This window comes from Diabrotica virgifera, chromosome 8 (assembly GCF_917563875.1).
Source record: "Diabrotica virgifera virgifera chromosome 8, PGI_DIABVI_V3a".
NCBI classification, from domain to species: Eukaryota; Metazoa; Arthropoda; class Insecta; order Coleoptera; family Chrysomelidae; genus Diabrotica; species Diabrotica virgifera.
In genome coordinates, this window is record NC_065450.1 from 65,311,245 (window position 1) to 65,339,079 (window position 27,835).

Sequence of the window (27,835 nt, forward strand, 5' to 3'; positions counted from 1 at the left end):
AGCAGCAATTGTTCAAGTGAATGCAACGCCATGGCACTTTAACATATCTGCAATCTACAGCCCACCTCATCATGCAATCTCCACAGATGAATACAAAGCCTTATTTCAATTACTTGGCAGTAAATTTGTAGCCGGGGGAGATTGGAATGCGAAACACACAAATTGGGGCTCAAGACTCATAACAACAAAAGGTTGTAACCTTTTAAAAGCAATGACCGACAACAACTATGATTGCCACACCAACGGAATCCCTACTTACTGGCCAAGTGACCCCAGAAAACTTCCAGATGTGCTAGACTTTTACATAAGCAAAGGAGAATCCAGAAACAACTGTCTAATAGAATCCAGCTATGACCTCTCATCTGATCATACACCAGTTATCATGAACAACAGTACCACAGTAGATCGAACCTGGCCTCAGGACCTATTTTAAAAACTTAAACATAAATAGAATAAGATGAGACATCATTGGAAGTCTCTTCTTCATGCCCAAAAACATGAAACAAATTTACTTAATATTCTTTTATTGATGTAGATTGTAAATAAACATAATTACATAAAAAAAATATTTTGTAGTTGCTGTCTTTTTCTGTAGGACTCTTTTTCTCTATCACGAGAGAAATAGATTATTAATAATCTATCTCTCTCGTTTGTTATTTATAGAAAAAACAGCAAATACAAAATAGGGCCTTGATATGGTAGTTCATTGGTCATCTTTCATTTTTCCGACTGTACAATAGTCCTAATAAAAAAAATCTACAGTATATTATATTACCTACTAAAATTGAAATATGTTTATTCATTCATTCATTAAACATTACAATTAGCTAACACCATGGCGTTCAAAATCCTATTCTTGGGTAAGGTGGATTATAGGGTCGATTCCCACTATACCTCCCGTTTACTTTCCATAACCATTCCATACACCTCCCATTAAAATTCTATTCTCACTATACGTTCCGTTTACTTCCCATACACGTTCCATACACCTTCCATTAATTTAACCACCATTCTCACTAGACGTCGCGTGTACTTTCCCCATTTAATATTCCACACATTTTGTACCGGTTTGGTAACATTTTACCCTAAATTTTTGATTCGAATACACGTGTTTTTTCCAGCTTGATGAAATATGTGGTCTGAAGAAAATTTAATACTAGAAATGTAAAATATACATGCGGACCAATGTAAAAAAAGGTTATTTCACATTTGTTTTCTTACCGGCGCGCCGCGGCGTGAGAAATACAAAATAAGATTTACTATTTTATTTGGGCATAAGCCACAATTCGAGTTTGAAATCAAGTTTACTTGACGTTTCGACTTTCACTTCGGAAATCGTTATCAATATAAAAAACATTCATAAATTAAAAATTTAAAATCAATGGGAAAATCCCAATAGTTGGCTGTATACCATAGTTTAAAAAACCAATACAGAAGTAAAAACTTCGAGATGTATTCTGGTATAAAATCGTTTATTTAAAAACTATAAAATGTCATCGATTGCAGAACGTTTTCGTTCTAAACAGAACATCTTCAGTGCCTAGAATGAAGTATTTCCACGTTAGATTAAAGCAAAAGGTTAAAAATGTGACTGTTAAAATGAAAAAAGTGTGGGAATACTTACATCCTGCCGAGTATTTTGAAACTAGCACACCGTAAATAGTGTTAACATCATCATATATGGTTTACATAATGTAATATGTTAAAATGTTATGACTACAAGTCGATGTTAATGGATAAAGTGGAACACATGCTAAAAGGGTGCCATGGTTCCCTGCTCGAAGATACTAGGTACTTGCCAATTCAATGGGCACAGACCAACTGAGAAATTATGAAGTGGATATACAATTTGACAAGGGTGACATGACATGACAAGATAAAGCCAATTTTTGGTTAAAGTTTCATTTGATTTTGGATTTTTTAATAAAATGCGAAGGTTTGTCTGCAAAAATAATTTAAATTATTTGAATAATAAAATCTACTGTAAAGTTTAAATTAGCAACTCTCTATTCCAGAATAACTTATAGATTCATTAAATTTAATGCAGATATATTACGTGGTTTAAGTTGTGACGTCATCGGATGTGAAATGACGAGATGAAAGTTAAGTTTGTTGAAACAAGGAAATACACTACATAATAAGATAATTAGACTTGCGTGGAAAAACAAAGCTAAACAAGCCGAGAAAACCAGAATTTAAGAGTGTTTTTATGTGATGAAATGTTGGTTGCCTAACAAGGCAAGCAGACAACAGGTTGAAGGTAAACGGTAGAATATTGCGAGAAAACAGTATATATACAAAAGGTGGCTATTTATTGTGTTAAATTTATTATTATACTATTGTAATGAATAATTATGTCTGTTAAAAGTTGGAAAATAGTTGTTAACAAAATTAAATAACTAAAGATTACTGTTAGTGAGGTAGATATATGTGTGAAGGATATGATTGTATATAGTATTGTGAAATGAATGAGAGTATGTATTAATATAATACAATTAAACTATGTGACATAAAGTCTAATTCATCTTTATGTAGTTTTGAAAGGACTGTATGAATTTGAAGTAATGTATCTTGATAGTCTACCAACGTGGAATAGTGAATAAAATAATTAGAATGAGAGCTACCAATATAGGTCAAATTGTGGGTTGGTGTCAGTATGTAAAGAAGAATCTAAATTGAATGAGTATATGAAATAGAAAAGTATGAGATTGATTTCTATTGGTGATAGTGGAGTGAACAGACTGAACTGAATGAAATATATTTAAGTGCACAAACTTTATGAACGTATGTGATTGTAACTGAAATCAAACAAATGAAAAATGTGAAAAAAAAATTTTTATTTTAAATTGGGATTAATGGATATTGGAAGTTGCCTGATATGAATGGAAATGAAAAGATAGATGAAAAAAGAAGAATAGTGAATGCAATAAAACTTAAATGTTTAACTTTCAGTAACTTTCAATAAAAACTTTCAGATTATAACATTTAAGTTTTATTGCATTCACTATTCTTCTTTTTTCATCTATCTTTTCATTTCCATTCATATCAGGCAACTTCCAATATCCATTTATCCCAATTTAAAATAAAAATTTTTTTTTCACATTTTTCATTTGTTTGATTTCAGTTACAATCACATACGTTCATAAAGTTTGTGCACTTAAATATATTTCATTCAGTTCAGTCTGTTCACTCCACTATCACCAATAGAAATCAATCTCATACTTTTCTATTTCATATACTCATTCAATTTAGATTCTTCTTTACATACTGACACCAACCCACAATTTGACCTATATTGGTAGCTCTCATTCTAATTATTTTATTCACTATTCCACGTTGGTAGACTATCAAGATACATTACTTCAAATTCATACAGTCCTTTCAAAACTACATAAAGATGAATTAGGCTTTATGTCACATAGTTTAATTGTATTATATTAATACATACTCTCATTCATTTCACAATACTATATACAATCATATCCTTCACACATATATCTACCTCACTAACAGTAATCTTTAGTTATTTAATTTTGTTAACAACTATTTTCCAACTTTTAACAGACATAATTATTCATTACAATAGTATAATAATAAATTTAACACAATAAATAGCCATCTTTTGTATATATACTGTTTTCTCGCAATATTCTACCGTTTACCTTCAACCTGTTGTCTGCTTGCCTTGTTAGGCAACCAACATTTCATCACATAAAAACACTCTTAAATTCTGGTTTTCTCGGCTTGTTTAGCTTTGTTTTTCCACGCAAGTCTAATTATCTTATTATGTAGTGTATTTCCTTGTTTCAACAAACTTAACTTTCATCTCGTCATTTCACATCCGATGACGTCACAACTTAAACCACGTAATATATCTGCATTAAATTTAATGAATCTATAAGTTATTCTGGAATAGAGAGTTGCTAATTTAAACTTTACAGTAGATTTTATTATTCAAATAATTTAAATTATTTTTGCAGACAAACCTTCGCATTTTATTAAAAAATCCAAAATCAAATGAAACTTTAACCAAAAATTGGCTTTATCTTGTCATGTCATGTCACCCTTGTCAAATTGTATATCCACTTCATAATTTCTCAGTTGGTCTGTGCCCATTGAATTGGCAAGTACCTAGTATCTTCGAGCAGGGAACCATGGCACCCTTTTAGCATGTGTTCCACTTTATCCATTAACATCGACTTGTAGTCATAACATTTTAACATATTACATTATGTAAACCATATATGATGATGTTAACACTATTTACGGTGTGCTAGTTTCAAAATACTCGGCAGGATGTAAGTATTCCCACACTTTTTTCATTTTAACAGTCACATTTTTAACCTTTTGCTTTAATCTAACGTGGAAATACTTCATTCTAGGCACTGAAGATGTTCTGTTTAGAACGAAAACGTTCTGCAATCGATGACATTTTATAGTTTTTAAATAAACGATTTTATACCGGAATACATCTCGAAGTTTTTACTTCTGTATTGGTTTTTTAAAAATTTAACTTTGTTTCTGGTGAAGCAACGCAGTTGGAACGAGCAGATAATATATTATAATTGTGTCACCGGAAAGCGAAAAAACTTGGAAGAACCTATAGATTTCTATCTTCGTTTCTGGTGAAGCAACGCAGTTGTAACAAGCAGATATATTATAATTGGGTCACCAGAAAGCGAAAAAGGTAACGCACAACTTAGAGGAGCCTATTGTTTTCTAACTTCGCTTGTGGTGAAGCAACGGAGTTGGAACAAGCAGATATATTATAATTGGGTCACCAGACAGCGAAAAAGGTAACGCACAACTTGGAGGAGCCTATAGTTTTCTAACTTCGCTTGTGGTGAAGCAACGGTGTTGGAACAAGCAGATATATTATAATTGGGTCACCAGAAAGTGAAAAAGGTAACGCATAACTTGGAGGAGCCTATAGTTTTCTAACTTCGCTTGTGGTGAAGCAACGGAGTTGGAACAAGCAGATATATTATAATTGGGTCACCAGAAAGCGAAAAAGGTAACGCACAACTTGGAGGAGCCTATAGTTTTCTAACTTCGCTTGTGGTGAAGCAACGGAGTTTGAACAAGCAGATATATTATAATTGTGTCATCGGAAAGAGAAAAAGGTAACGCACAATTTGGAAGAGCCTATAGTTTTCTAACTTCGCTTGTGGTGAAGCAACGGAGTTTGAACAAGCAGATATATTATAATTGTGTCACCGGAAAGAGAAAAAGGTAACGCACAACTTGGAAGAGCCTATAGTTTTCTAACTTCACTTGTGGTGAAGCAACGGAGTTGGAACAAGCAAGTATATTATAATTGGGTCACCGGAAAGCGAAAAAGGTAACGCACAACTTGGAAAAAGCTATAGTTTTTTTAACTTCGTCTCTGGTGAAGCAACGCAGTTTAAACAAGCAGATATATTGTAATTGTGTCAGCGGAAAGCAAGAAAGGTAACGCACAACTTGGAAGAGCCTATAGTTTTCTAACTTCGCTTCTGGTGAAGCAACGGAGTTGCAACAAGCAGATATATTATAATTGTGTCACCGGGAAGCAAAAAAGGTAACGCACAACTTGGAAGAACCTACAGTTCTCTAACTTTGTTTCTAGTGAAGCGACGCAGTTGGAACAAGCAGACATATTATATTTGTGTCACCGGAAAGCGAAGAAGGTAGTCCCTGAAATGTTCAGGACTATATATCCCAGGATGTATAAACGAATGGACACTAAATAGAAGAAAAAAGAATGGAACAACCACATAGCAGAATAGAGAGACACGTGTGGTCAAAATGGCAAGAAATAAATCACCAATCGATAGAAGTATCGGTCGAACAAGCAAAAAATGGAGTGACAATATTCCGTAGAGGTTATCAATCCTCCGATGAACCAGCGGAATTGCTTAAGAAGATATTGGATAAAGAAAATATTTTAATTCCTTGGCAACAGCCGCCCAAAATATTGCCGTCTTTAAATGTATTATCACTGTATTTTTAATTTTCCAAATTAAAAATTCATGTCAGACAAGTTCTATAAATTTTTTATTGTCCAAATTTTTCTCACCATGTATTCCCCCTATCCATAACCGCTATGTATTCCTCCAATTCATACTCTACCCGACAAGTCACACCTTGTCGTAGAAAAAAATACGTGACTGAACCGCGAGGTAATAGCAATATTCACATTATCCATAGGGTATCCGAGACGTCGCCGAAAAATATGTGGCCGATATTGAACGCAAAGATTCGGGAATGGTAGGTAAACGTAACGGAAAGTGGGCATATACTATATTATTTGTATTTAATAATATTTTATGGAAACGGAATGCCATGCGTATTGAAAGTAAACGGGAGGTATAGTGAGAATCGACCCTTACTCCTCTGTCATTTATACTTTTTTCTCTATCTTTTCCATTTCTTCCTGTCCTTGCACTGGACTTTCCAGTATTTTACATTCTTGTCTTCTTCTACATCATCCAGTTATCTTCTAGGTCTTCCTCTACACCTGAGCCACCTACCATCAATTCTAAGCGATGAGATTTTTATGTATCTGACTACAGTCGGAAAAATAAAAGAATACCCATAAACGATCACATCAATCACATATTTTGTATTTGCTGGTTTTTTTCCGTAAATAACAAACGAGAGAGACAGATTATTAATAATATGAATAATATGTGATTGATGTGATCGTTCATGGGTATTCTTTCATTTTTCCGACTGTATATTTTCTCTCTTTAATTCTTCTTCAATTTAGACATTTGTTTTCATTTTTATTTCTTTCTCTCTTATTACATTGTGGCCCACCAGTATTGTTCTTATTACTTTTCTTTCAAATTTCAGAAGGCTATCTTCCTCTTTTGTGTTAACACGTTGATGGATAGAACGTCTACAGACGTCTAATTTCCATTTGATGTAATGTGACACAACGTCTACAGACGTTGCATTTTTCCCTTTTGCAAAATACATATAGTGTCACAACACTTGCTTATACATTTGACGTACTGTCCATCAACGTGTTAATTGTTGTTTCTATCCCATATGTAACAACAGGTCTTATATAGGTTCATTTTTGTTCTTGTACTTATGAGTCTTGCTTCCCAGCAGATTTCTAGTCATTCCGTGTTTTTTGTCTTTCAGAATTCTTTCCTCTGTTTTTCTGTTCCAGTTTTTCCTATTGTTACTTCCAAGTGTAGGTGGATACAGCTTCAAATTTATGATTCTGTGTTATTAAATATTTCTGAATTGTTCTGCTGTCCTTCCCTATCGTCATGTATTTTGTTTTGTGCTGGTTTATCTCTAGCCCTATTCTCTTCACTTCCTTACCTAATTTTTCAACTGCTTTTATAATAGTATGGTATAACTAGACCCAAACCCAGACATCCAAAGTGAAAGTTATCCTCCAACACAAAATTGTTCTATATGGTCCACATAATGTTCAGAAAAAAGTCACACCATTTTGAGCGTCGGGTTTGGGGGGAGAAATCGGTAAATTCGTAGTTTTTTACGTTTTTCGTCAATATTTCTAAAACTATGCGGTTTATCATGAACAACCTTCCATACAAAAATGTTCTACATTAAATTTATAATAAAAAAGGTTCTATGCATAATCCTTCTAAAATGAACGGTTCCAAAGTTACGGAAGTAGTATACATAGTATAATTGGTCCAAAAAAAGACCTAACCCACACATCCAAAGTAAAAGTTTTCGTCCAACACCAAATTGTTCTATATGGTCCACATATTGTTCAGTAAAAATTTACACCATTTTGAGCGTCCGGTTTGGGGGGGATATGGGGGAGAAGTTGGTAAATTAGTAGTTTTTTTACATTTTTCGTCAATATTATTAAAACTATACTTGAGCGTAAATAATGTTATATAGAAAAATGTTCTACATAGTATTTAAAACAAAAAAGGTCCGATACATAATTGTTATAAAATCAACGGTTCCAGAGTTACGGAGGGTGAAAAGTGGAAGTTTTCGATACTTTTTATATTTTCTGGCCAATTTATAATATTATTACTGATAAAAGAAATTTTCTTTAACAGGATTGTGTTTTGTAAATAAAATTTAATATTTTGAGTGGCCGATGGTATGTTAGTGATAAGCCCTTGAAGAAATAAGAAAAGTCAACCTCACCACCCAAAATCATTATCAATTGCCCAATAAATATAAAAAGTATAGAAAAACTCCACTTTTCACCCTCCGTAACTCTGGAACCGTTGGTTTTATAACAATTATGTATCAGACCTTTTTTGTTTTAAATTTTATGTAGAACATTTCTGCATAGAACATTGTTTACGCTAAAGCATAATTTTAGAAATATTGACGAAAAACATAAAAAAACTACTAATTTACCAAGTTTTCCCCCATCTCCCCCCCCCCCCCCCCCCCAAACCGGACGCTCAAAATGGTGTATCTTTTTACTGAGCAATGTGGACCATATAGAATAATTTGGTTTTGGAGGAAAACTTTTAATTTGGATGTCTCTACCTCTGTAACTGTGGAACCTTTCATTTTAGAAGGATTTTGCATAGGGCCTTTTTCATTTCAAATTTAATGTAGAACGTTTTTGTATAGGTAATAAGTAGAAGGTTGTTCATGCTAAACCGCATAGTTTTAGAAATAATGGATGTCTGGGTTATGCCATCTTTTGGATCAACTGTATCATACTATAAGTGTCATCTTCGTCTTCTCTATGATGACTAGACTAGATCATCTGCAGATGCTACTAGTTGAAGTTGATATGTATTAATGTTTTTGTTTGCAAAGTTTGTTCTGTTTATTATTACTTCCAATATCAGGTCAAGTCAAATAATGTCGGGGAGATAGAGTCGACTTGTTTCACGCCTTTGTTTACATTGATCTCCTTAGAAGTTGTTCTGTTGAAACTGATCTTTGCTGTAGGGTTCTTTAGTTTTAGGCTCACTGTTAGCATGTCTAAATTTTTCTGGGATTCCAAGATTAAAATACATATTAAACAGAATATTCCAGACTTCCATCACAGAAATTTTTATTTACATTTTCTTTTCCTGCAAATTTATACATAACCTTAAAATATATCTGATATTTTCTTACCTTCGCATTTATTTGCGTATTTTACACCCTGCTCTTCCTCTGGACTTTCTGAATACACTAAGGCTAAGGTACAAAATAAGATTATAAAATATCCATTAAACACTACCATTTTTAAATTATTCATTTACTTCTCGCTTAGCATTTAGCCACTTTAGCGCACTTGATATAAATATGCTTGATATTATACACTGGACAATGATAGATAATAAATATATATTAGTTATCTTATGCATTTAACCTTTTGAACTTTTTATCAAATTTGTTAATCAAATTTGATGTAAGATTATAATTGGTTATGGCTAAATTTAATTTAATAAAAGGATACGTGTAATAATTTTACTGGAAATCTATTCCTATTCTCTATTCAATAAGTAATAGTCGTGGAATTGAATAATAGGCAGGGTAGGTGGTAGATTTCAAAATAATAAAAAATTTACGATATTATTGTAATAATCTGAGATTAGAATTTTATTATTGTATTTATTAATAAGTAAATAATCTAACATAAGACTAAAAAATATATTTCAATTTCCATATATTATACGTACAGAAAATTATCAGCTTAAGAATACAGGATTAATTATTGGAAAATAATAAGTATTTTAATTAACAAATTTAATAAATATATACCTAAATTGTTGACTTTTAAATTTACCGCACCCTAATGACCCTAATGTCAAATGAAACTGGCAAGTTTTGTTAATTAGACGAGGCCACTAACCCTCATCAGCCTTTGGAAATAAAATTTTTATTTTAATTGAACACTGTTTTCTTTCAACTTCTTGATTGTTCAATAAATTTATATACGAGATTGAAATTATTTGCTTTTGCTGTTACGAGCAAGAACAAAAAAAAATGTGGAAAATTAAGCTGTCCATCCACTGCATACAGCTATTCCAATGAATAAAAGAAGAAGAATTTTCCAGCAAAACCACGCAAAACTAGAAGATTTGTTTTCCTTCACACTTCACGTCATGCTTTCACTTCATCTTTGTAAATAAATCAATAAATTTCATAGTACAAAACAAAATATTTTTTAAAGGTACATTAAACAATGTCTGAAAATAATCATGATGATATGTTATTTGAAATGCTCAAAGACTGCAGAACTCTGCCGAAATTCCTAGATGACATATTTGGCTTTTTGGCAAGAAGGTAAGAATAGGTTCTCCTAAATAAACTTCAAAATCATTAACTCAAAACTTCAAAATTTACTTTTGAAATAAAAACTGTCTATTAAACAGTAATTTACATGAATAATGCTTACATCTTACATCTCACTATCATTAGGTGATTGTGTGCTCTCTACTCTAGAATACTAAACTTGTTAAGTACAGGATATATGAAAAAATAATTTGATTGTTTTTAAAGCAGGTAGGCTACCCTTGTTGCCGGTTACGTTCATTTTCAAGATATCAATTAACTTGGATATCACTTAACCACACAACTGTGGAGTGCTCGACTCTGTACACCCTGTGCCGACCACCGGACCACCCCATAGTGGCGTGGTGTAAAAGTTTGTGGACAACGATGTTTTTAAGTAGTCCACACCTGAGGTTTGATTCAAATTTTACACCAGTAGTGAACGGGTTAATATATGAATTATGAATAAGCCTGTATTCTGCCCCTGTCACATCTCACATCCCGAATTTTGATCACCACTTTTTACTCAGCTCATTTATTGCTTTTATCTCTCATTATACCTTCTATTCCATGGAACATAGTTTAAGCCTTGCATTGATCGTCCTTCATCTTTCATTCGCATTACATGCCTGTACCATAAAAGTTGTTTGGATTATAATTGAGGGGGTTAGAAGTAAAAGGGTTTAAGTGCACTTTTTTAAAATTCTACATTAAGTACAGATTCGCATACTTAAATGGTATTAGAACTTGGTGGTGAAACGATTTAAGCATATTTCGTCCTACAGTCGCCATCTATCGCCATTATATTTAGTTCACTGAAAACAATTTCAGTTTGCTTTGGTAGTAAATAGGTTTAACCATGCTCTTGAACCGTTTTACCACAAAACTATTTTTAGTATTCTGTAAAAACAAATAGTAATTAACGGGTTCAAGTGCGCTTGAACCATTTTATCACAAAACTATTTTTTTTTAGTTTTCTGTAATGTGTAAACACATGTTAATACAGGATTAATTTCAAGTAAATAAATATTAGATTTGTGACCAATTTTGAAGACTAATTAAGTATTATGCAATGTGCCAGTTGTAGTTACACTGTGGATAACAGCGGGGACAAAAATGATTAGTCATATGTAGTTAACATCTGCACTTGAACCGTTTTACCAGTAACATTTATCAACACTACGTAAAGAGTCAAGTACATTTTTTTAATAATTGAAAAAAAGAAAGGATATACACTCTGGTCCAAAATTAACCGGCCACCTTAAAAATGGGTCATTTTTGATGTCTTATATCTCCTAAACCTGTGTCCGATTTAAGTGATTTTTTTAATATCTTAATATATTATTTTAATACTATAGCCTTATTCCTTCACAATATCGCTATAATAATATTGTTGCTAAACAGGTAAACTTGCATTGTATACCAGGTGTACGAATCTAACTGTGTTTTTTTCTTAAAGTTTTCATCACCCTGTGGAATATTCTAGCATTTGTAGAATACTGAAATTAAAACCTAACTATAGCCTCATGTTTTCTCAACATCTTGTTTTATTTTATTTATCAACGGGCAATCACCCAATTAAAATACAGTATAAACATTAATCACAGGAGATTTATAACCTAACCTAAAGTATATTTAAAAATTTTAATCATACAAACTAGGAACATTAAATAAATAACAAACATTAACAAAAAATGTACAAAACACAAGGATATCAAGTTATCACGCACAGTTTGTAAGCTGAGCTTTAAATTTATTTGGAAAACTGTAACAATCTAAACCTTCCGAATATTGGTTAGCAAATCTAGGTGTTCTGGACATGGAAGGAGTTGTGTCCGTAGTTAGTGCGATGCGGTCTAATGTAAAAAGGTTGATTTAGCCTCGTTTGTCTACTGGGAACATGGAGGCTAATTTTCTCCAATAGTTGAGGACTAAAATTATTGGAGTGTAGTATATTATAAAACATTGTGAGATCCTTATGCATGCGTCGGATTTGGAGAGAGGTTATGTTGAGTGACTTTTCTATATTAGAATAGTTAATTTCATCAACCCTCTGATTTTGTTTAAATGCAACAAATCTTAAGAACTTGTGCTGAACTCTATCAATAGCTAGAATATGGGTGTTATAGTGTGGAGACCAAACACATGAACAGTAATCTAGGTGAGGTCTCACAAGTGAACAATACAATATTTTTATGGATGGGATATTTAGAAAGTCTTTTGCACAACGTTTGATAAACCCTAAAAGTTGAAGTGATTTTGAGACAATAGATGAGACATGGGGGATGTAGGCTAAGCTGGAATCGAGCACAACACCTAGGTCTTTTATCTGAGATACAGAGTCTAAAGGACAATCCTTAATAGTATAGATATGATTTGCAGGAGTTCTATTTCGACCAAAAACCATTAAGTGACACTTTTTAACATTAAGTTCCATTCCGTTGTTATCACACCAATAGCTCAACCGATCCAAGTCAGATTGTAATTTTTGACAGTCACCATCATTCTCGATTTTCAAATATAATTTTAAATCGTCAGCAAACATTAGGAGAAAAGCAAAGTGGAAACAGGAGGCAATATCATTGACATAGATATTGAATAGAAGGGGTCCAAGGTGTGACCCTTGTGGCACTCCTGAAGGTACCTTAATTTCAAAAGATTGAAAACCCTGAACACGCACTATTTGTATTCTTTCAGATAGGTAGGATAACAACCATTCTAAAAGTTCACCTTGGATAACCAGACCTCTCAACTTATTGCTTAAAATCTTGTGATTTACCTGGTCAAACGCCTTTGTAAAGTCTGTATATACAGCATGAACCCGGAAGCCACCTTCGAGAGATTCCACAAGGAAGTCAGTAAATGACAATAAATTAAGTTCAGTGGAGCGGCTAGAGAGAAATCCAAATTGCTGGTCGATAAAACAGCATTTTAAACTTGCTGACAAATAGTCACAAACAAGACTCTCAAAAACTTTGGGAATACAACTCAGAATGCAAATCAGACGATAATTGTTCACTTGAGACTTATCTCCAGATTTTAGTATTGGGGTAATAATGCTAGTTTTCCAGTAGTCTGGGAACATCCCGGTCTTTAATGACAGGTTAAAAATGTGAAAAAGAGGTCTCGAAAGTAAAAAGCTTAAGTGTTTAAGAAAAGAAGGTGGAAGACCATCTGGACCTGGCCCCTTGTTGCTATCCAAAATGGAAAGTTTTTCATATATAGACGAAATAGAAATGACAAATTGAGATATAGTAAATTGTGATAAGTTGATGTCACCAGAATCTAAAATATTATCCTGTAAATCACAATCTCTATCACTATAAGTTTTTGAAAAGTATTCAGCAAACAAATTAACAATTTCTGTACCACTAGAACCAGTGATATTATTATAGTGTACAACTGATGGTATATTAGGTTTGCTATTTTTATTACTAACAAATTTCCAAAAATTTCTAGTATTATCCCTGAGAGATGATTCAGTTAATGCAATGTAATCACGATAACATTGTTGTTTTAAGCCTTTACATTGAGCCCTTAATTCAGAAAACTCATTAAAGAGAGTGGGGGATTTAGTTCTTAGATATTCTTTGTGAACTTTCTTTTTCTGAATAATTGTAACTTTGAGATCAGGAGAAAACCACACCGGAAATTTCTTTGCTGAATACTTTTTAACAGGAACATAAAGATCAATTGTTAAGTATATAATATCGTAAAAAATACTGATCATGTCATCAAGAGACTTATTTTTAAACAAATTATCCCAATTAAATTGAGAAAGAAAACTTGTAACATCTAGGACGTTCATCACATGGAAATCTCTATAAAAAGCATCACCAGTCAGTCCAGGGTTGTTAACACATGATTCACACTTAAATTCAAAAGATATAGGTGGATGATGAATATCCAAAGGAAGTAGGACTATCTCTGCTGTTGATATCTTAGCTTCGCCATCGTCCATGAAAATCAGATCCAGCAAATTGTGTGCATTTTTAATGGAGTTGACTTGATAAAGGTTATGGTATGAACATGAAGCTGAGAGAATCTGTATGGATTCAACTTCACGAGGTGAAGCTTCTATCAAAGGGGTACCCACTGAAGACATTCCATCCTTGGACCAGTTACAGTAAGGAAGGTTAAAATCCCCATGGATACAAAGCTTGTGATCCAGATTTTCATCCGATAGTTTCTCCACATTCTCCGTAAACTCCCAATATTTCTCTGGTTCACTTTGTGGTGGGAAATGAGCAGTAGCAATGATGATCTTATTGCTTCCAACTTCAATTTTAACAAACAAATGTTCAACACTGTTACTTGCTAACAAAACTGTGCTAGATATTGTTTTACGGACAGCTATAAGCACCCCACCTCCACAAGAAAAAATGCTTGTTGATAAAGATCTATCCTTTCGGTGGACGTTATAGTCGAACATTTGTAGTTCAGAATTGTTAATGTCACTAATCAACCATAGAGTAGATTAAGTTTTGTTCGCAGACCTCTGACGTTCTGAAAATAAACAGGTATTGACGAAGTGGCTTGAACTTTTAATTCTGTTGATTTTCTGTGTTTTTGTGAGCAATTTTGGTATACCGTTTACATATTTTAGAATGAGATGGATTCACCATTACGCTGCCTTTCTTTAAGTTCTGTTTTCAGAGAATTAACCTCTGCACGTTGTTCGTTAGTTAAGTCAGCCTCAATAAACACTTTTAAGCTTCTATCGAGTCTTCTTTTGTTCCTCAAGATTGAACGAACAATCTCAGGAGACTCAAGGGTTAGGCGTAATGATTGATGTCCATTTTTATTGCGTTTCCCAATTCTGGCTGAGCTCAGTATGTTGACTGGGGAGTCTGACAGACCCAAGAGGATGTCGTTGGCTCTAGATAAGTCGTCTTCCTCATTGTTTTGGATTAAATTAAACATCATTAAGTTACATGCTCTCTTTTGCCTCTCAGACACTTCAAACATCACATTATTATGTACCACTGGTGCAGTATTCCCGGAGCCACCCTGTGTAGACGATGAGGTGGTGGAACTTTTAATAATGGAAAGATCCCTTTTAATAACATCAAGACATGATGAAAAATTAGTTCTCATACTCTTAACTTCGTCTGCTATCACACCAACTTGTTTCTCGAGCTCCTCGATTTTCTGGCTGTTGTCAATTTTGACCTCACTTAAGGCATCCTCCAGGGCTCTGACTCTGTTATCAAGACTTACTGCTGACTTTATTACTGACACACAATCTCCACAAAGGTAAGGAAAAATGCGTGATGATGATGGTAACACGAGGCAATGAATCTCTGTAGCACTGACACCTGAGCAACTTTTACATAATACTTTTTTACAAAAATCACATGGATAACCAAAAACCTCCCGATTATTCTTAGGTTCTTTAAAAATACATTTGGTAGAACAATTGCAACATTTACCAGACATCTTTAAAAACTAGAAGAAAAGATTATTGGACGCCACTGGATTTCATTTGCTTAAAACATTACTATTTTTTCTTATAATAATCAAGTTTTGGTTTTATGATGTTCCTTTCACTGATTAAAACAACTGGTATACTCTTATCTACACTAATGAGGTGTTTTTGTTCCCTTTGAATAAAAGCACTGAGGAATTTTGTTAAAGAATTGAAATAAACTGCACTTTTTCAACTATAAACAACAGCAAATGGTCAAAACACTTTATCGATGTTGTAGATTTTGTTTGTTAATTTCCCCTTTGTACTCATCTAAATTTAAAACACTGTTTTACTAGATAAATTTTCAAGATTTTGTAAGGTGATTTTATTGACTACCGAACTCATCAAATGCTCATTACTTTATACATGTAATATGTACTCCTTCACTCCTTGTATGTACTTACATATTTCAAAAGCTAGGTACACACTTTCCAAAAAGATCAAGATCCAATTCACTGTTGATTCGATATTGTTGTTTGATTGATTCGCTTATCTTGGATAATAAAAAAGTTAGGTGCTTTAACAACTAGACATCTTTTTTATCAATACAGGGTGTTTTTAAAAAATTTTGGCAAAGTTTGCAGTTGACAGTTTGCTTTATAAACTTATGTCCGCAAATGCTTCGTTTCCGAGATAGGGGGTGTTGAAAGTTTTCTGACAAACTGACGATTTATTTATTACTTTAAAACCGGTTGAGACATGAACATGAAATTTGGTGGGTTTTAATATGTAGTTATTGCACATTTTTTATCATACAATTAAGCATTTAATATTCACCATTGGCGCGCATACGGGTAATATGATGGCTCATATTACCCGTATGCGCGCCAATGGTGAATATTAAATTCTTAATTGTATGTCAAAACATATGCAATAACTACGTCATAACCCACCAAATTGCATTTGCATATCTCAACCGGTTTTAAAGCAATAAATAAATCGTCAGTTTGACAGAAAAATTTCAACACCCCCTATCTCGGAACCAAAGCATTTGCGGACATAAGTTTATAAAGCAAACTGTCATTATTTTTTCATGCCGAATTACCCCTTAAATTTTGCCAAAATTTTTTAAAAACACCCTGTATTGATAAAAAACATGTCTAGTTGTTAAAGCACCTAACTTTTTTATTATCCAACATAAGCGAATCAATCAAACAACAAAATGTTGAGAAAGCAGGAGGCTATAGTTAGGTTTTAATTTCAGTATTCTACAAATGCTAGAATATTCCACAGGGTGATGCAAACTTTAGGAAAAAACACAGTTTGATTCGTACACCCGGTATACAATGAAAATTTACCTGTTTAGCAACAATATTATTATAGCGATATTGTGAAGGAATAAGGCTATAACATATTAAAAAAATCACTTAAATCGGACAACAGGTTTAGGAGATATAAGACATCAAAAATGACCTATTTTTAAGGTGGCCGGTTAATTTTGGACCAGAGTGTAGTAAGAGTAATAATATACCCTTATATTTTTATAATTTTATAGTACATTGTACACTAGACCTATTTTAGTTTAATGACTCCTAGAATTTATAAAACTCAAACAACTTTGAAGCTGATTATCTCAGAACCATCAAAACTGCACTTCAACCCTTTTACGTCTGGCCCCCTCAATTGTATCTACTCGATTGTAAATCCTTACTGTCTACTGTTATTCTTCTTATTTCTTCATTTGGGATGTGATCAAGTTTGGATATCTGACATGCTCTTCTTAACTTCGACCACTTAGCTTCTTCTATTTAGACCACTTCGAACTTTTTCTTCTATCATCTTCATTTGCCAGTTTTCAGATCCATACATCAAAATTGGTTGTACAACTGACTTGCAAGTTGTCATTTTTGTTTGTAAACTAATTTTAGGAGTAACGTTTGTACTACATATGCTGAATGTCCTGTTTTGATGTTCCTTCCTTCACTAACACTGTCCCTAAATATTTAAATTCTTCGTATTTTTTTATATCTCTAATTGAAAGTTCTGGGTCTCTTTCTTCATCCTTTATTCTAAGATTTTCCGTTTTGTTATGTTGTTATGATGGTGAGTCCACAATTTTCGTATTGTTTAGTTAACTTTTGAATCATACTCCACTTCTTCATTATTGTTTGCCACAATTACTTGATCATCTATGAAGAAAAGATTTGTTATGTACTTGTTTACAAGTTCTATTCCCATCCCCTACAGTTATTTAATGCTTCATAAATCTGTACCTCAGAGGTAAACTACACTATGTCCACATGTTGTTATTTTGAACAAGTTCCTTTAATCCCCTTATTTTATTAGTTGGATTATACAAATTGGTTATATATTAACATTAAAATATGGTAATATTGTCATTTTTTTTAGTAAATTTTTTTTTAGTAAAATTGTGGCTTATTTCCCATCAAAACTAGTTAATTATAAAAATGCCACAAGAAAATAGCTTCAGAACAACATCAATAATAATTAAGGTACATACTCTTTAGGAGGCTAAAAATAACCATTTTTTCAAGAATTTTTCTCTCGGGCCCTTTATTAAATATGACATAAAACTTCTTACATATTATTATTTAGACCTTAAACAGTATAATTTTTTTTAATTTTTACATTTACTCATATGTACTGTAGAGGGCGCCAAAATTGATGCTTCGAAAAAAGTTGTTCTAATGCGGACAGTTAATCTCAGGTTTGGGATCTTTGAAACAAAAAAGTCGTAGGGCATTTGAAAAAGGAAGGTGTCTCACGTGACAATTTACCACTGTTAGTGAAAAATTCCTCAAAAGGAAAAAATGGCGGTTAATTTGAAATAAATTGTGAAAATAACACATTTTTTCTTCTGTTTTTCATGGTTAAAAATTTTTATGTTTTATTTGTTGGTCAAATTGTCACACAGAATATAATGACAAATAAAACGCACCAAGATTTATTTAAATTGGTCCAGCCAATCTGGAGATTAACTGTCCGCTAGTTGGAAAAATGACATTTCAAGAGAAACGCGTTTTAAGTTTTATTAGTTAGAAATTTGGTGAAAAATTCAATTCTGGCTCTTACCATCAATTAATCAGCAATGTCTGGGCCAAATAAAAGTACAAACTGTCAAATAATTCATCTTCTTAGACTTATTTCTGTTTTTTTTTATCCAAACGGTCTTCTCTCCTTGCTACTTTACTTGTTTTATTGGCCATGGAAATTCTCTCTTTGTCAAAACCCCGCACTTAATTATAAGCAGAGAAGCCAGTCGTATAACCCATAACTTCCATAATTACGACCTTCATTAAAGATATCCAATGATATTTGGACAGCCAATTCAGCAATATTTTTACCAAAGAAATTATGTTTGGGAACGATGGCTCAAAGAATTTTATTATCACATTCTTATTATTTTGTGTATAATATTGTTCCCCAAATATTGTGATAGTAAATCTTTATTGGTTAACTTATCGAAGACAGGTTTTACAAGCTCTTGTACTTCAGAACTTAATGATGTGTAAAAAAATATATACAACGGGTACTAAATAAATAAATAAATTACGGTTTAATGTCTTATGTTTTTCCAAATGGTATCCTGTGTATTAGTATGAAACAATTGATCCAAAAGATGGCATAACCCAGACATCCAAAGTGAAAGTTATCCTCCAACACCAAATTGTTGAAAAAAGTCACACCATTTTGAGCCTCTAGTTTGGTGGCAAGGGGGGAGAAAGCGGTAAATTCGTAGTTTTTTTTACGTTTTTCGTCAATATTTCTAAAACTATGCGGTTTAGCATGAACACGAACAGCCTTCTATACAAAAATGTTCTACATTAAATTTGAAATAAAAAAGGCCCTATGCATAATCCTTCTAAAATGAACGATTTCAAAATTACGAAGGTACCTAGTATAGTATAATATTGGTCCAAAAAAGGCCTAACCCAGACATCCAAAGTAAAAGTTTTCCTCCAACACCAAGTTGTTCTATATGGTCCACATATTGTTCAGTAAAAAGTTACACCATTTTGAGCGTCCGGTTTGGGGGAGAGAAGTCGGTAAATTAGTAGTTTTTTTACGTTTTTCGCCAATATTTTTAAAACTATGCTTTAGCGTAAACAATGTTCTATACAAAAATGTTCTACATAATATTTAAAACAAAAAAGTCCTATACATAATTGTTATAAAATAACGGTTCCAGAATTACCGAGGGTGAAAAGTGGAGATTTTACCAAAATATTTTAGGAACTTATTTTTGAACCTATAATGGCGTGGTAAATTTTTCACGAAGCGTTAATAACCGCTATGAATTCCAAGATTTTATTGGTTAGAACTACCCACGTGATATCTGTGTTCGTATTGGTCAAATGATTAAGAATGACAGAGCGGGATATTTAAATACCAATATTGTATGCAAAGTGTAGTTTCAAGAAAACAAGTCTGCTGACCGAGGATAACGGATAAATATTTCTTGTTTATCTTATAATTGACAATTTTTGTGATAGAAATAAAAGTGTGGTAGAAAATCAATATTGAAAAACAGTATTGATTAAAAAAACACTATTTATTCGTTTCTACTAGTCTGCTTTCTAGACTGTACCTAGTCTCATAAAATATTTCTTTTATCTCATAAAAAATATAAACAATTATTGTATAGTAATAATATTATTTTAATTTATTTCAGTTGTTCAATACAAACACAGCAGCACTAGAATAGATCTTATAAATTAAATTATAAATGCATGAAAATTAAAAACAGATAATTTACATAAAAGTAAATATACTGGATATGGGGAAAAGTAATTTAGGGGAAATTATATGTTATATTATATAATTATGATTTTCTTCGGCATTTTGTGAAATATAGGGCATTTTGTGTCTTGTGTCCTTTGAAAATGTCTGAAATTTCATATTTCATTTACATTTGGATTTTTAAACGTATGTATCACTTATTAATATGTTGCTACGATTTTTGTTTCTTTGTGGAGAAAAACCGTTTCTGTGGTTCAATGTTTTTACATATTGAAACTTTTAAAACACTTCAATTTTTTTTATGCAAATTTTGTTTAAATTTTTTGTTGCATGTAGGTATATTTGACAAGACAATCTAAACATTTCTGTCACTTAGCGCCGGTTGTTCGATCAAATATTTAATTACTGTCACCAAAACTGTCAATGTCAACTTTTATTGGGTTGCTGAAAACATAATTGATTAAAATTATGAGATTAGTTAATCAATTAACATAACAATTATTAACATAATTGATTAAGTAATTTCATATTATGTTTTCAGCAACCCAAACAAAGTTGACGTTGACAGTTGGTGACAGTAATTAAATATTTGATAATTATCATTGTTGATTAGCTTTCGAACAACCGGCCCTTAAATTATCTAAATCGGGTGTATGAATTTACAAGCATCGTCAAATCTTCATGATCTTTTTTATTGCAAATTAAATTGATGTTACTTAAATCCTTAAAGTCGTAGTTTCACTATCAAATAATTTGATCAAACAGTTTGAGCAAACTCAGGAAGTGACGCCACAACTGCAGTTTGTTCAAATTATAAAAATCTAGTGGTCACACTATCAGTTTAGTTTGATCAAATTTTGTATTGAGAGTTGTGGTAGTATGTACATATATCAAAACCCACAAGCATTCCAACACTTTAACGAATAATAAGCCCCAAACTCTCTCTCTATTGTAGAAGGGAGACAGTAACTAACCAAAAAGAAATCAAGTCCTGATTAGGAAAAATCTATTAAACAAACAAGAGTAACTATTGGCTACAAAAGCTGCTGTACAAAAATCACTGTGCACGCTGAAGAAAGCAAAGCAGGGAATGATCAACGAAACAATTTTAATGTGTAGCTAGGCCACGATTGATAAACTTATACAGGGGCTCACAGCTTAAATGATGCAGTCGCTACTCAATAAAGCTAGCCTGTGTCAGTGGCTCAATATTTATTAGAAAAAACTTACATATTGAAAGTAGGTAAGTTAGTATGAGTCTTCTAAAATAGCATAAGCTATGTTTTGGGTTTCAAATATGCAATAATTAGCACTCCCAGTGCCAGTGTATTCTTTTAGATACACACTGTCCTCAACACTGTGTACCGAAAAAGATACACATGGCTTGTTGTGTTCGATCTGTTGTGTCACCTAAAAGGACACACTTTCTTAAGTTTTTATATGTAGAGAATAATGCTATGGCCTGAGACAATTTCCTGGTATAACTGGGTTTGGCCTTACGACATGAAAAGATTGTAACTAGAAATTCGTATGAAAAATGTTGCCATGTATGGGCCAAAACAATTTGCTCCAACTCATTATGCAGGGAAAGATTCAAGGAAAATGAAGCATAGGGAGATGCTATACGCTGTACGGATGTACATCAAACGAACTTTTCAGAGCAGCCGTCTCCAAAGTCCTAATAGCTATAGTTCGTCCGCTACAACTTTTCCCATGTGTCAAGATTCATTTTCAAACAAATTAAGTCAAAACATAAAGTGAAATGTACGCCGATGTGTGTAGTATATAGTATACAGTATACAAAATGTATATACACATCGACATTCGTTTCACTTAATGTTTTGACTTAATTTGCTTGAAAATGAATCGCGACGCATGGGAAAAGTTATAGCGGACGAACAATAAGATGTATTGTCAGAGAAATAACAAATAATACTAAAAAAGTGCACCAAAATTGAGAGATGAGGTGGAAAGACAGTTTGGAAAAAGATGTAATCCTGAAACAATTAGACAGATATTACAAAATAATAATCGACATAGCTGAACTGCAAGAAATAAATCTATCAGGCAAAGAAATAAGCAACAAGGAGTTTTGTTTTCTTTATTAATTTTAGCTGATATCAAAATCATACACAAAATAATTAAAGGCTTATTGTTATTTAAGTATGGTATATCTGAAACCCAAAACATAGCTTATGCTATTTTAGAGAACTTATAGTTAGTAACTTACTTTCAGTATGTAATTTTTTTCTAATATTGAGTCACTGACACAAGCTACAGTTTTATTGAGTAGCGACTGTATCATTTCAGAATTGAGGCTCTGAGTCACTGTAGGTGCAGTGCAGTACAATAATTTTGCTTATACAAATTATCAGTAATAAATATTTATTTACATCAAAATAAAAATTCCATCACATAATAATAATGATGTCTAACAGCTGATTATCACTCTGACCAATACGAACACAGATATCACGTGGGTAGTTCTAACCAATAAAATCGTGGAATTCATAGCGGTATTTAACGGCTCGTAATTTTTCGTGTGTATTCGCGATTGAAAACAGTATGTGACCTCTGGTGGAATAAATTTAAACTACTATAGGTTTGTTCCAACTCGATACAAAACCGTTCTTGAACGGTTACGAGTATGCGCAGTAACGAAAAATGTGTTACTGCGCATAATAATTCGTTATTGCGCATGCGCATTCGAGAACGGTTTTGTATCGAGTTTTTGCGTTGCAAGAATTTGCGTTGCAAATTTTTACCAGTGAGGACGCGGTGCTCAAATCATTTGATCTTCGCTCGAAAACGATAACCGATGGAGCGTGTGCGTCGAAAATTCTTGCGTCCGATTTATGCGACGAACACGTCCACACTAGCACAATAGGGAACTTGCATACAATTTTAAATTCGAAAAAAATGTTATAAATCACAACAGATCATAATTTAAAACATGTAAAAAAGTTTTGTTTGTCTTTCGTTTGGCCCTTAAAGACGAGTAAAAATTCAAATTATACCAGCCAGCCCAAAACGCGTCGTGACGTCATCCGGTTATTTGTTTACATTGTGTACCAACAAAGTAAACAAAATTGTATATAATTTTAAATTAGACATTATAAACGTCAGTAGAAAATGCAGTTATGTGACGTTACAAGTGTTTTTGATCGTTTGAACTATTCATAGAAAACTTGTACTTTTACAAAATGGTATTATTTTCCATAGTAAACCTTCTTTCCTTTCCTTCAATAACTATATCAAATTCCAATTTCAGGAAACTGGTATATATTATTACAATGACATACGATAAATGCCATTAGAATATAAATATTTTTCCTTTATTCCGCGCCGACGAGCTGGCCAAATACCCAAGTAGGTGGAGGCCAATAAACTAAAGAAGAAGAAGAATATACGTAAATATAACCATAAACGGAACCATACAGTTAAACTATGTGACGTCACGGGTCGTTTGAACTATTTTAAAATACAGAAGACTTTAAATTTGTACTTCTAATAGGGCAGTCAATGAGGGTATTTGGCTCCGAATTCCATCCTACTACATCGATTTACTTGATATTTTCACAGTAAGTAGTAAATATCTCAAGAAACAAAGTCTACCCTATACCGATGTGCGCTTTTATCTTGAGGGTGGTTCCTACCCCTTCTCGGGGGTGAAAAATGTTTTGGTTAAAATAGCCACGGAAAAGGCTAGAGAACCTAATTTGAAGCAAAAACTGTTTTATAATTATTTTTTGAAAACTCAATACTTTTTGAGTTATTCGTGGTTGAAAATTGGCCATTTTCATTGAAAAATGACACCTTTTCGGACGGATTTTTGCGAATACCTTAACAACTATGCATCTAACAAAAAAACTATATAAAATATTTCTGTAGGTTATAAAAAAAAAAGAATGTGTGTGTACTTTGTACGCACGTAAGAAGTTATACTTCTATTATATGATTTAAACGAAATTAATATACTTTTTATTTATATTTTGTTTAAATATTAAACTAATTTATACTTACTACTTCTCAAACATTTTTATTAGAACAGTGCCAAAAATTAAAATAATAAAAGAATAAAACACACACAAACACATTAAACAAGCCACAAATGATGTCTGAACATTAATTGTCGAAAATTTTTTTAACTAAATACGTATTTTCTGAAAATACAATTATATAATAAATATACTTACAATCGTAAAATGTATTAAAAAAAACAAAAAAGAAAGTTTCTATTGGGACTCGAACCAGCGCTGATAAGCGCGGTTGGTATTGCAATTAATTCGCCTTCAACGCTTAGCCACGGACACTATGTGTCATTATTTACGAAGATCGACTAACTAAACGGATTAAACTTGTGATATTTTGATATTTTGAAAATTGATCAAATTATTTTAATTTTGAATTTAAATGATTTAGAATTGAAAAAATACAACAAAACATAGAGTAAGAAAACAATATATTAGGTGAATATTGATAGAAATTTTGATGGTAATCAAATTATATAAATAAAAGTATTACATACTATGTATTTTGGCAGATCAAATAGGTAGGTTTATACCCATGATACATTAACAATTATTACGTACCTGTTGCTTTTAAAAACTATTTAAAAGTCACTACAATATTATAAACTTTTTTGTTTCTGTCCTCACAACAATAAAACTAATATATTATACATTTGTTTACCTTTACCTTTACCTCCAAACCACAGCTGTCCTACAGCTGCCATATCGGATAATTTTTGACATGTCATTTGAACATCCAATCAGAACAAAGTTATAATGCGCATGCGCCGGGCTGATAGGTTTTAACATATAAAAATTCACCCTCTATCGCCGGTAAAGAAGTATAACTTCAAAAACAAAGAGATTCGTTCCTTCATAAATCTTCTAGTTAAAATACAAAGAGAGATATGGTAGGTAAGAAGAGTTTTTTGTGCTGCATGCTCAAATCGATGTATTCAACTTGAAATAACAGAGAAACTGTCGAATTTAGGTGTATAATGATACTAATAACTTTTATAGTGCTTGAAAAGATCTTTAAAATGAGCAATACTAAATGTCGATTACATTCAAACTAATCGAGATATTCTGCAAAAAATTTATGACTAATGTATTTTAAGAAGAAATGAGAAGTACATATTATGTTACCCCTCATCCATCAGAATTTAAATATATCGTTTTCCTTCTACAATACTTTTTTATAGTGTTATTTCTATGTTCAAAAAATTGGACTAAATGAAAATGACTTTTTGAAAAAAATAAGATCAAATTATATAGCGCATTTTTAAATTTTCCTAAAAATCTTCCTTTTCCTCCATGTAACTCGAAAAAGATAAGAGATACGAAAAAAAGATACCACACAAAAATGTAGGGCTTTTTCAGATACAAAATTCCATTTTATTTTTCATTACTGTATCTCTTATCATTTTCAAGTTACATGGAGAAAAAGAAGATTTTTAAAAAAATTTAAAAATGCTCTCCATAATTTGATCTTTTTTTCAAAAACCATTCATTTTAAATCCGTCCAACTTTTTGAACATAGAAATAACACTATAGTAAAAGGTATTGTGGAAGGAAAACGATGCATTTATATTTTGGTGGATGGGGGTTAAAATTACTTCTCATTTTTTCTTAAAATACATTAGTTATCAATTTTGTTTGCAGCATATCTCGTTTAGTTTTAATGTAATGGACCTTTAAGGCAGCTCATTTTAAAGGTCTTTTAAAGCACTACAAAAGGTATTAGTATCATTGTACATCTAAAATCGACCGGTTCTCTGTTATTTCAAGTTAAATACACCAATTTGAGAATGTACCAAGAAACACACTATTTTCACCTACCATATCTCTTTTTGTATTATAACTAGAAGATTTCTGAAGGCAAGTGTCTCTTTGTTTTTTTCATAACCTATAAAAATGTTTAATATAGCTTTTTTAGTTAGATGCATAGTTTTGAAGGTATTCGCAAAAAACCGTTCGAAAAGGTATTTGTTGCAATGAAACTGGCCAATTTTCAACCACGAATATCTCAAAAAGTATTGAGTTTTCAAAAAAAAAATTATAGAACAGTTTTTGCTTAGAATTAGGTTCTCTAGCGAATTCCGTAGTAATTTTAACCAAAAAATTTTCCACCCCTAAGAAGGGGTAGGAACCACCCCCAAGGTAAAAGCACACATCGGCATAGGGTAGACTTTGAATTAGGAGATAAGTAGAGGCTAGGCCCAAAATTTCATTAAAATCCATGCAGTAGGATAGAATTCGGAGGTAATATCCTATTCTTGCTTCCATTGACTGGCGTATAAGTTATTATGAGTTTTTGAAGCGTGAAATTTTGGAAATCTCATTTTTATACAAAACTGAACATTATTATGTAATAAAGAAAATGTGCAAGTTCCCTATTATTTACTTCGAGCACGCAAATATTTCCGACGAACAGCTTGTTCGACGAAAATTCTTACCAATGCGGACGCACCATAATATATTAAAAAATGCAAAAAGAAAAATTTTAATTTTTTGAAAATTCTAATGCGGACTAGTACCTTAATAGAATCTAATTTTTAGGACCGACTTTTATAATGTGTCCATGATGAATCCCGGTTTGGGTTTGCCAAAAGGTCTTTCTGAAAAGTTAGTCAGACATACATTTTTGAAATGGAAAGCTGTCCCACGAGATGTCATATACACCCCTAATGAAATACCTGTATCTACAGAAGAAGTAGTCGTGTCTTGTAGTGAAGAATCAGACCAGCAGGTGTCCTCTACGACAAAAGATGAACTACTTGAAGATGGGGTGGAAGAATTTAGTTTTTCAAAGTCTGAATATTATAACGGTGCTGTCTTCGAGCATTATTGCTGGTCGCAGTCTATAAACGAAATTGATGTCATTGTGAGAATCCCCAAAGATGTCAGTACAAAAGATTTAGAGGTAAAACTTCAGTCGAGCTCTATTTCAGTAAAGTTAAGAGATGGTGAGTATATACTGAGTGGAGATCTTTGTGAAAAATGTAAAGCGGCTGATACTGTATGGTCTCTGGATGGACGAAAGTTGCTGCTACATTTGGATAAATGCCAAGAAAAGTGGTGGAATTGTTTAATAAAAAGCGAACCAGAGCTAGACATATCAACAATTGATTGTACTAGACCATATGACGAACTACCGGAACATGCTCAGGTGAAAATAGAAGAGTTACAGTGGAATCATGAAAGAAAAAGGCTAGGTTTACCAACTACTGAAGAATTACAGGTTCATGAGACTTTAAAGAAAGCTTGGAATGCTGAAGGGTCACCATTTAGTGGTCCATTTGATCCGACGATTGTAAAATACAATTAATAAAATTTATTTTCAAGGCATGTGTTTTTGCTTTAACCTAAACTGTACGAACTTTCCTTCAAATATTAATACTAGTGTCTATAGAGCGTTGCACGTTAAGAATAGGACATT

General features: G+C 32.5%; 2 protein-coding genes across 3 annotated transcripts in view; one reads left to right on the forward strand and one right to left on the reverse strand.

The window, feature by feature from the left end:
• LOC114331764 (protein canopy 4) overlaps positions 1-9,415 on the reverse strand; it is a 29,196-nt gene extending 19,781 nt beyond the window's left edge. Inside the window, exon 1 of the mRNA XM_028281402.2 lies at positions 9,073-9,415. Coding sequence (XP_028137203.1) covers positions 9,073-9,196 — 124 coding nt within the window. The 5' untranslated portion in view covers positions 9,197-9,415. The remainder of the gene's footprint in view (positions 1-9,072) is intronic.
• A 603-nt stretch (positions 9,416-10,018) lies between these two features.
• LOC114331763 (nudC domain-containing protein 3) lies at positions 10,019-27,742 on the forward strand. Of its 2 annotated transcripts, none has more exons than XM_028281401.2 (2): positions 10,019-10,227; positions 26,956-27,742. In XM_028281401.2, exons 1-2 carry the CDS (start codon positions 10,127-10,129, stop codon positions 27,722-27,724), a joined length of 870 nt encoding a protein of 289 aa, XP_028137202.1. In that variant the 5' UTR covers positions 10,019-10,126; the 3' UTR covers positions 27,725-27,742. The 2 variants fall into 2 exon arrangements, with proteins under 2 accessions (XP_028137202.1, XP_050515658.1); XM_050659701.1 differs by lacking the exon at positions 10,019-10,227 and adding an exon at positions 10,373-10,446.
• Positions 27,743-27,835: the final 93 nt, after the last annotated feature.